Consider the following 11,542-nt stretch of genomic DNA (forward strand, 5'->3'; position numbering starts at 1 on the left):
TTGTCTATCATAGTCCCCTTTTCTTCTACAACTATTGATCGAGAGAATACAGCAACTTTGAATTACTCGCGCGCATCAGAGTATATGCATGTTAAAGATTCTACAAAGAGGATATTTGTTTGACGGCAAATTACTCGATCACATTGTATTATTGCATTACGATCCTCTGATATTTCTTGAATTGTATAGCGTGTATAAAAAATACCGACATGCAGAATTTGCGGTCTATACAATTTATTCATTTTCCAAGAAATTGTTATTCGATACCCTTTGAAGTAATGCGTACCTACAGAAAAAGAGAGATCATTGTGGAAGTTTGGCATATAGACAATTCAAGTAATAAATGTATTTTAGCTTCCAAAGTTCCAAACATTTGCTATTTCAAATTATGTTGATATCAAGAAGAACTTGAAGAATATATTTATATTTCCCCCCTTCTTTCTGTTTCTCTCTCTTTCTCTTTCTCTCTCTTCTAGATAAAAAATTATATGTATATTTATTCTTTAGGGGAGACACTGGAGTTAATAGACTATAGAGGTAGGCAGACTAATCGAATCTACGTTAAAAGCAAAACTGGAGACACGCATAAACGTATCTGAGCATGCAATAAAGTCTGCTGCTTAGTCATCCTAGTCACCTGTGACGCGACACATATCGTTCAAAAGTCATGACATGTTTTTGAAAAATTGTATACGTAAGTACTTTTATTCTTTGAACTTTTCATTTTATAATTATACATATATAATTATTTGAGGTAATTAATTAAATTTTTTTAAAATTGTGTTTTATTACCTAATTATTTTACACATGCATGAAAAGAATATATAACAATCTCATACATTTATAAAAATTACATGTAGTTAAATTTTTAAAAACGTATACATTTTTTTCATAAAAAAAGTTATGTTATTTCAAGCGAAAAATGACACATTTATATTTTAAGTGAACATAATACTGACATTTTATTATCATAAATATATATTTAAGAATCAAAAGTAAAATATAAACAAAATTAAAAAACTACAATGTCCTGAAATATTAATATATACGCACGATGCTCGAGCGACGTTTGATCTGCGCGCGGGGCGGTGAGAGGAACAGTGGAAGGCGGAGGCGATTCGAAAATCTGCTGAAAGTTGCATACATTGCATTTTTGAGTATTCTTTTTTGAATATGGCTTGAACTTTTCATTTTTATGATTTAATTATCGAGCGCTATGCGCTCTCTTCGCTGCGATGCAGCGGCATCCGGCTTGGTTCGTATAGCTGGGGAAGGATGCATTAATTTTAGGGATGCATCGTTACAACATAATATCTTGTCTTCAACAGAATAACGAAAAATTTTCTTAATCGTTCAGCCAATTGTTTGACAAGTGATTTCATTTTCTCTGATCAACCACTCATCTCACATCAATTTTATATTTTATATTTTTCATTATTTTTTATACTTTTATACTTATTTTTAAGTTTAATTTTTATATTATATTCATAACATAACCGTCGTAGTCATACTTACTATTTGCTGCGTTAGAACTTCGTATTTCTGAAGAGGGCCTGAATAAAAGGCTGAAATATGTTAAATGTATACATAACTTAATATTTTTTAATATTTTATAAATTTTTAACTTTTAATATTTTAAATTTTATGCTAATATATTTATGTTTATCTTTTGTTATTACGATTTGATTCTCATTTGCCATTGTATCGTTTTATTATAATTAAAAAATTAATATTTTTTGAACTTTCATTAACACTGTCTTTATAACAAATGATACTTTCTTATGTGTGCTTTTGAGGAAAAACTTTTTCAGAAAAAAGTTGTTATGCTACACGAAAATTACATACTCGTAATTACATGTTACATAAACTTATGGCGTTTTTTTTATAATATTAGTAATTGTTTATTTTTTAAAACTCTTTTTAAGCTATTACATTTTGTTATCTAATAATTTTATGTATAAATAGTATATTTATAAATAATAATGACCTGATAGTGACATTTCTTTGTCATAACATAAATGTTCAAAATTGCAATAAAAAAACAAATATGGTTAAAGAAGCTACAATATATTGAAATATAAATTTATATTCTGCTTCATTTATTTACAACTTATATCTACATGTCATACGATATAATAAACAAATAATATTATATGATATAGTTAGATTATTTAATTGTCACCTGTAAAAATGATATGTATGACAATGCAGTTTTCAGAATATCTGTAATAGTGCTTCGAGTTATGTGAAAAAATTTTCCGGCAGTGAGTCGAAGAGGGATCTTTGTTCTTATCATAACAAATATGAAATCCTTCACTACAGAGGGCGGCAGTTTATACCATGTTGTACTATATATTGCCGAAACGATCGATTCACTTTGTTGGCGTAAAGTTTCACCGGCGTGCGTGAACAAGAAGGACTGCACAATATAGAACTGGACGAAGACCATACTTTTTGCTACATTAGTATAATCATGATTTTTAATGGACACAATCATACGTGTTCCTGAAAAGGACATTTTCTTGTTTTTTTCTGAATGTTTCATTTTTTGCACTTAGGTATATGATTGATACTTTATTTTGATATCACATATTTTTGATACAATTCTTTCTCAACAGTACTTATATTTATTGTGTCAAGTAATTTATTATAAATATATAATAATTTTTACAAGTTTCAACATCATTAATCAAATTTCTGTAAATCTATTTTTATAAACAAATTTAATAATGTGCAATACTTTAGTAAAAAATTTTATTAGTTGCAGAGAAAATAAATAGGCAATTGCAACACATAAATACCTGAAATCGCAATAAAAATGGTAGTTATTGATAAACGAAATAAGACATTGAGATTAAAAGTGTCTTCGATATTTCTAGCTAGTATTATCAGTTTGTAATGTCTTCTGATCCAAGATCGCAATATGCTACGATAATGATTTCTCTCGTTGGTACTTTTTCCAACCAGTTCAACAAAGCGAATTCTCAGAAGTTTTAATTGACCGCAGAGGTGCATAGTAATAGCAAAGAAGAAGCAATCACTTGAACATTCTGCCGTGTAAATTATGAAGGACTGTAATATTTGCATGAGAAAAAGTGCTTTGTACGTAGAATATGAAACCCCTCGAAATAGGCATGTTGACGGAATAACGAAATTCCATAAAACTTCAGTGCCATTGCCAATAGTTACGACCTGTTAAAATATTTCAAGATGTGTTATTTATAATTATAAAAGACAAATGACCAACATAATTGGGAGTACAAATTAGTTCGGTCCGTTTTCCAAAAGATGATCGCCTCCAAAGACGAGACATTTTTTCGAGATGGAATTCGAAAATTGCCTGAGAGATGGGAAAAAGTAGTAGCCAGAGATGGACAATACTTTAATTAATTTGTTTTATTCATTCATTTTGTTTTGAAATAAATACATTTTTGAACACAAAAAACGGACCGAACTAATTTGTACAAGTAATATATCAAACGTATTATGAACACGTAACAACATTTTTAATTAAAATGCGATCTTTGTAAGAAATGTTTGTATTAGTAATAATACTTTTTCAGAATTTTATTTTTTATTAATTAATTTAATTTCTTAATACTCTTTATTATTTATGATAATCGTATTATTCTCTACTAACACAGATAAATTTATATATATTTTTTTTTATTACAATTATTATATTGTATGGTGCCAGTATAAAGTAATTATTAAGATAAGTATTTGTATCACACAAATATAACGTTACCTGTTGTCTATTTCCAAAAAAAATAGCAGGAAAATATACAATTGCGGCGATAAATCCAATCATTAATTGAGACACAGTGATTACTCTACCTATTCGTGCATATCCTGTCATTATCAGATAAGACTGCTTCTTTATTGACGAAGTCGACCAATCGTCAATCGCAGATGTCACGTTGATAGCAATCTTTTTCATGTTAATACGCGCGAAAAGAACATTTATCCACGAGTGTAAGTTCGCTTCTATCACAAGAAAAACCTCTAGAGCGTCTTTGGTGTCACCGCAGTTTATGAAAAGTTCTATCAGCAAGCAGATCACTGTGAGAGACTATATGATAGCAATGGTTCAACCATTTCATAGGTAAACATGAATTAGATTGTACATAATTCTTGATGATAGAAATAAATTTAATTTTGATTATACACATCAATTAATTAAAGGTTTTATGATTTTTTTAACATCAACTACATCTGAAATCCTCCAAAATTAAAATTATTAATTAAAATATTGTTATCATTTATCGAATATAATTACAGTGACTTTCAATAAAAACTTGTATACATTACAAACATTTATCGCCACATCCTATATTTTTAAGAAACGAAATTATTTTTATATATCTTACCTGCTCAATGAATATGATGATCCAACGAAATGTACATACTATATCATTCTGATGCAAAGGCCATACACCGACTATCCACATTACCATTCTTATCATCGAGAAGCCATAATCCATGCCACTGTTCCAATTTGTCTCCATGTCCGGCGACATGCTACTTTCGATCGCAAGAAAATTGTAGCAATATCGTACATAAAATGTTGTTCAATTTATGCAATATACAGTTCCGAGAGAAATTACTATAGTCGGACGTATCACTTGTTCATCGATTGGTTTTTATGGTGGTAAGATAAGTATTGCACTACAATTTCTGTGATCGTACATTTCTGAAACATTCACGTTTTTCCATAATGTGCACAATATCATAATTTGTCATTCCGATACCTTGGAACAATCACGATTTTAACAATAACATTTTGTGTAGAACTTACAGCTTCTGCTTGACATAATGATTGATAACAAATATGTGACAAAAAAAGTACAAGTAGTAAGACAAATTTCAATTTTTTAAGTTACATTTTTAATTGCGTATTACTTTTTTTCCATATACATATATAATTGCTTACTTTTTCAAATTTGTATATTATCAGGTTAAATAAATGATACTTATAACAATACAACCCTAATTAAAGTCTTGAATGGAAAATTTTTCCTTTTTTTCACGTCTAAACTTTCTTGTTCATTAAAAGTTCTTATGTGTGGTTGTAATGTTTGTTCAAGAACGTGAATTATTTTATTAATGTAATTATTCTTGGTAATAACAATTAGTAGAACATATATTGTATTTAATAATTTTTTTTGATTTATTATATGTTACATTTTAATGAAGATGTTCGTATTTATTTCAAATATAATAAATTAAGCAATAAGAGAAGAAACTTAAACATATTTTCGACATCTGTTGATATGTGCAAATTATTGCAATAATAATAATGTGTATAACAAATTTTTGTTCAAATTTTTAGGCAGAACAAAAATGTTCAAGAGATCTAAAAATAAAATACAGAGAAACTGCAATATATTATATACTAAAATATATAAATATATTCTATTTCATATATTTACACACTATTATCTACGCATGCAACACGATAATAAACAATAATTTCATATAATAATTGGACTATTCTTCCATTGTTACTCGTAGAAATGATATGTAAGTCAAAGCAGTTTTTAAAATATCTGTCGTAGTCCTTTGAGTAATATAAAAAAATTTTCCAGCAGTAAGTTGAAGAGGGATCTTCGTCCTCATCATAATAAATATAAAATCCTTCACTATAGGGGGCGGCATATCGTGCCATGTTGTGCCATATATAGCCATAAAAATCGATTCGCTTTGTTTCCGTAAAGTTTCACCGGCATGTGTAAACAAAAATGATTGTACGATAAACAATTGAGCAGATAACATACTCTTCAATACATTAGTATAATCGTGATTCTTAATGGACATAATTATACGCATTCCTGAAAAGGATATTTTTCTATTTTTTTTGCCTAATTTTTTGCATTCGCGTGCAAGAGAAACCTCCCAAATTGAGATTTCAATGAAACATTGTATACATATAATATAAGTCACTGATTAATAATTAATTTTTTAGTCGAAATTGGGAAGCTAAAACAGAATGACGAAAGAATGGTGGAAAGTGTATTATTAGGGCAGGATGGTGGAGAGATAGAATAGTTAAAAGTAAGTTGGAAAGGTTTAGGGAAAGAAGTGTAAGACCTATAACTAGCAGAACCAAATAAGTAGAATCGAAAAAGACTTTTTAAACTATAACATTTAGTGCTCATTTTGTGCTAACTTGTGCGTAAAAAATACAATTTTGTACCATATGCCATTTAGAAGAAACGTGTAGCGCTGCTAGCTTAACATTAAGCTAATAGGACTACACGAAAAGAACACACACACACACAAAATAAAATGAAATAAAATAAGATCTGAATGATTTTGTGCTAATTTCTGTTATCAAATAGAACTTAATATATTGATCTATTCTCCATGAATTAACTCCTAACTAAACTACACACTATTAGATTCAAGAGTAAAGTACTTTTCGCCACGAGAAGAATCAGTCACTATACACAATTCTATTTCACAATAGAAGCGCTATAATTTGTGTCAAAGCATGAAGTTTCAGATTTTGTACCGTTTCTTTGAAAACTACCCTATTGATCTCAAGAGCAAAATATCGTAAATAAAGATTTTCCTAGAAAAATAATACATTGTGTAACGAGTGGGGATTAGTTGTTTATTGCACAACGCGGGCGCGAGCGCACGAGCGAAGCGAGTTCAAATACATTTTTTTTTAGCCGGACTGATTTTTGGAATACAACAAAAAAATGAAAACTCTTTCAAATATGTACATACATATAAGAGATAATTTCATTTTTTAGAAGTTGAATATACTGTATATAATACTGTAATTTAATAAAGTATAAAAAAAATTTAATAAAGTAAAAAAAAATTTTTATGAGTATTAAGGAAAATGGAATGTGCGATTATAATATATAGTATATAATATATACGAATACCTGAAACGGCAATAACAATGGTAGTTATCGTCAAACGAAATAAAATAATGAGATTAAAGGTATCTTCAATATTTCTGGCCAGTATTATTAATTTGTAATGCCTTCTGACCCAAGACCCCAATATGCTGCGATAATGTTTCCTTTCGTCAGCATTTTTTTCAACAAGTTCAACAAAGCGAATTCTCAAAAGCTCCAATTGACCACAGAGATGCATTGTAATAGCAAAGAAAAAGTTATCGTTTGCGCATTGTCCTATATATACAATAGATACTTGTAATATTTGCATTAGAAAAAGTGCTTTGTATATAGAATATGAAATCCCTCTGAATAGACATGTTGATGGAATGATGAAATTCCATAAAGTTACTGTTTCATTACCAATAGTTACGACCTATAAAAAGTATTTTAAGATGTGTCACATAATTTTACAATTATAAAAGACAAATCACAAAATAATAAATTTTTATAAAAAAAGGTTATATTAGTAGCAATACTTTATTCTCTTAGAATTTCATTCTTTAGTTAATTAATTTTTTTCTTTAATTAATTTTTTATATATTATTTGCTCTAATCATAATATTATATTTTTTACAAATACAAGCAAATTTTTACGGATTATTTTTATGAATTGCAGTATAATATAATTGAAGTATATAATAAATATTATACACAAAAAACATTACCTGTTGTTTATTTACGACGATAGCGGTAAGATATACGACAATAGCTATGAATCCAATCATTAACTGAGTCACAGCGATTATTCGACTTATTCGTGCATATCCCGTCATTATTGAATAAGACTGTTTCTCCCTCGACGAAAACGACCAATCGTCAATTGCAGACATCACATTGACGGCAATCTTTTTCATATAAATACGCGCTAAAACGACATTTATCCATGAATGAACGTAGAACTCTATATTAAGAAAAGCTTCCAGAACGTCCTTAGTATCACCGCAGTTTTGGAGAGATTCTATCAGCGTGCAGATCACTGTGAGAGACTATACGATATCAAAGGTTGAACTGTTTCACATAAATAAATATAAATTAATTTTCATAAATTTTTTTACAATAAAGTTAAATTAAATACGAATTAGACACACATGAATTAATTGAAGGTTATAATTTCTTAAAAAATCTAATTAATCTTATAATTCTTTTTTTAAATTATAGTTTTAAAGAATCGGAAAAAAATTCGAATTTTTCTAATTTTTCTGCGGATTTTCTCGGTTTTTTTTCCCAAAAGTAGAAAAATTAATTGGAAAAATTCACGCGTATTTGTAAAATATCTGTGCCATAGGGTACAGCCAACAGTGGGATAATTTGGATAAGTTAACAGAAATTATTTTGAAATAGTATATTAAAGATTAAGATAATGTATTCTGTTAAACATATAAAACACACATATGTTGCGTTCAGCAGAAAAAGCAGCAGCAGAATATATGACGGTGCGAAATCAAAAAACCAATTAAAAAGATTTGTACAGTCAAGCGTTAAATTATGATTTTATTAACTCTTAGTAAAAAATTTATGTAGGCAGATGTTTGTATTTATCGTCACAAGCTATATTTAAGAAAAACAAATTTTTCATTGTTTTATCTCACCTCCACAATAAATATAACAATCCAACGAAATGTGCAAACCATATCGTCCCATTGCAAAGGCCATACACCGACTATCCACATCATCATCCTTATTACTGAGAAGCCATAGTTCATACCACTCTCCCAATTTGTCTTCATGCTCGGCAACATGCTAGTTTTGATCTCAAGAAAATTGTCACGTCATGTACGATATGTTGTTCAACTTATGCGATATACGGTTTTAAGAGGAATTACTATAGTCGAACGTTTCACTTGTTCATTGATCGATTTTTATGGTGATAAGATAAGTAGTACTATGTATAATTTCTGTGATCGTACATTTTTGTAATATTCATGTTTTTCCATAATGTGCACAATTTTCTGCAATAACTTTGGATGCGTTCCGTGTAGTGCATGATACACATAATGTATCATAATAATATTCGGTAAACTGTAATGATGAAATGATACATTCTGCGCATCATACATGATATGGAACGCGTTCTTTGTCAATCCATCGATATTTGTGAATGATTACAACCTAAACAATGACATTGCGCGTTGAACTTATCGCATCTGTATCATAGTTCGATATTCATAGTTTGTTCTTCTTTTAAGACTGTCTAAAATAGTATCTTAAAATGCTAATACGATCTTTGTTTATGACATAACGAGACTGTCCTCAAAACAGTCTGAGATATAAAAATCGGCTATACATACCGGCTTATATATTGATTTAGTCTTACTTTAAAACAAACTTAAAAATTCCAGATGCAATGAAAATAGTTTTTAAAAGTTGGCCTTGAAATATTTTAAAGATCTGAAGTTATTTTAAATTAAACTTTTATACGCTTTCAATTAACTCAAAAATTTTATTATAACTTAAAAAAAATCTTAACTTCATACATCAAATAATTTCTTTATCAAGTATTACATTTTCAAAATATATTACTCATATACATATAATTAACATAAGGATAAGCATTAAAAGACGAAAAAAAAAATCTTTTCCTTGAAGAAATTTCCGCTTACGTTTCTAACATTACCCTTAATACGGACAAATACGAAGCGGAAGCTTTTAAAATATCCTTAAAGCTTATGAAATTTATTGCTAAAAACTTCCCTGCCGTTAATTGATGAGGATTGGTTGATCGGAGGATCATTAATGGTAAATTCTTCATTACATTTAAATCAAAATTGTACCATGGTAAGTCATAAATTGCAGAAGCTAGTCCTTGTGATTGGAATTCCAACGTCTGTCCAGCGAAGCAGTAGAGAAATAGTTGTATGAACAAAACAACGATGAAAAGGAGATGTTTCATGGCAGCGTATATGCTATGCATCGAAAGCGTGAGGATTAACTGAAAGCCTGAAATACATATGACAATCAACTATTATACATATTATATGTATATACATATGATAATTATTGATAAATTTAAGGCTTCTTATAAATCTTTTAACAAATTTTTATTCATCTATTCTAATTAAACCAGAATTAAAAAGGCATTAAGGAAACATTTGCTTCATATATATGTATACATTTTTTTTGTATGAAATAAAAATTATTACTAAATAATATATTATAGTTATATTACATATTGTAATATTACTCTGTTTCAGAATAGTTATTATAACGTAAATAAGAATACGATTTATTTAAGATAAAATGTACCTTCAATGCATAATAAAGTCACACTTAATAAAAGTTGAAATAAGATGACCAAACTGAATGCTTTTTGCAGATGATGAGCTAAATATATGAGGCGATGATGTCTCTTTAACATGTTACCAAGTCTATTGCGATTAAACAATTCTTTGCTATTTTCTATTTCACAAAATTCCATCCTAAGAACTTCGAACTGTCCACATACATGCATTGTGAGATTAAAGAAAAATCCATCGTTTCCACATTGCGATATACAGTTGACAAGGATTTGTAATATCTGTAGGACTTCAACGAAATGGTAGGTGATAGATGTATAATTTCCGAAGACGCAATAAGCTGCTAAAAGCATTCTCCTTTCACTTGTTTCATTATTGTAAATCTGCTCTTCAAAGGTCCAAGGCAGAACAAAATTGGCGAATATAAAATGTGAGAAAAGAAACACGCAAGAAGCACATCCAAAATTAAAAAATGCCAAGAAACCTCCCCTACCAACGCGTGCATATTTCAACATAATGTTGCGCGTATAAGAATTTTCTACAAAAGTCCAATCATCGATAACAGATTCCACTAAAATCAATATGTGTCTCCGATTTATACGATGTAAAAGTAGTTTTGATATACTAGTTATTGATGAGGATGCAGATAAAAAAGCATTTAATGTGTCCTCATGACCACGACAATGTTGGATAACTTCCATTGACAGGGTGATCGTTGCACTCAGCTAATTAAAAAAAAATAAAGATATTGAGTTCTTGTAAAAAATACATACTTTATTTTTATTAAATTGTATACGATTTGACGGAAAAACCTAACGCTTTTATAATGTGATTATAGTTTCGTCAATAGAGAGAATCACGTTCTTAGTGACGTTCACACAACAGCACACATGACGCCATTTTAGTAGCTATGGTATAGTAAGAAATAGTACATTGTGTAACTCATCGTGGGGGCTAGTGTTTATGGAGCGAAAGCACGAGCGAAACGAGTTCGTATCCGCGCCCGTCCCGCGCTATAAACAATATACCTCCACTCGTTAGCCATAATATTTTTCATTACAAGTGCTCGTCGTAATGTGCCTATACCGCAACGTTTTTGCGCAGAAGAGTGGGGTTAAAGAAATAACTCAACGGCTTGAGATATTGGCTATTTCCCGCACGCAATACCAAAATAAAAAAGCAAGATAGAAATTAGACATAAATTACCGTCTTTAATAATAACTAATAATAACAACTTACTTCTATTATCGTCGATGTAAACGATCGAATTCTCGAAAATATATTATCTTCACTGAGCACCCAGAGTCCAAGTATACCAAAAATATATTTATAAAGCGTTAAAACGTATGAAATTTCAGTATTCCACTTATCTACAGTCGATCCCATTTTCAA

General features: G+C 29.3%; 1 protein-coding gene across 1 annotated transcript; it reads right to left on the reverse strand.

Annotated features, from left to right (window-relative positions):
• Nucleotides 1-2,167: 2,167 nt before the first annotated feature.
• Nucleotides 2,168-4,520, reverse strand: LOC108775735 (uncharacterized). The gene is made up of 4 exons (XM_018542184.1): nt 4,371-4,520; nt 2,802-3,192; nt 2,321-2,505; nt 2,168-2,182 (listed from the first exon to the last, which is right to left on the reverse strand). Exons 1-4 carry the CDS (start codon nt 4,518-4,520, stop codon nt 2,168-2,170), a joined length of 741 nt encoding a protein of 246 aa, XP_018397686.1.
• Between the last annotated feature and the right edge of the window lie 7,022 nt (nt 4,521-11,542).

Source organism: Cyphomyrmex costatus, unplaced genomic scaffold (genome assembly GCF_001594065.2).
Source record: "Cyphomyrmex costatus isolate MS0001 unplaced genomic scaffold, Ccosl1.0 scaffold309, whole genome shotgun sequence".
Classification (NCBI taxonomy): domain Eukaryota; kingdom Metazoa; phylum Arthropoda; class Insecta; order Hymenoptera; family Formicidae; genus Cyphomyrmex; species Cyphomyrmex costatus.

What these genes read in the sequence shown, in the direction of transcription:
- LOC108775735 (XM_018542184.1), bottom strand. Translation starts at nt 4,520, where the DNA reads ATGTCGCCGGACATGGAGACAAATTGGAACAGTGGCATGGATTATGGC. An exon ending in TCATCATATTCATTGAGCAG is followed by an intron (nt 3,193 to 4,370) that starts GTAAGATATATA and finishes ATATTTTAACAG; the next exon opens with GTCGTAACTATTGGCAATGG. An exon ending in CATTTTTATTGCGATTTCAG is followed by an intron (nt 2,506 to 2,801) that starts GTATTTATGTGT and finishes TGTCCTTTTCAG; the next exon opens with GAACACGTATGATTGTGTCC.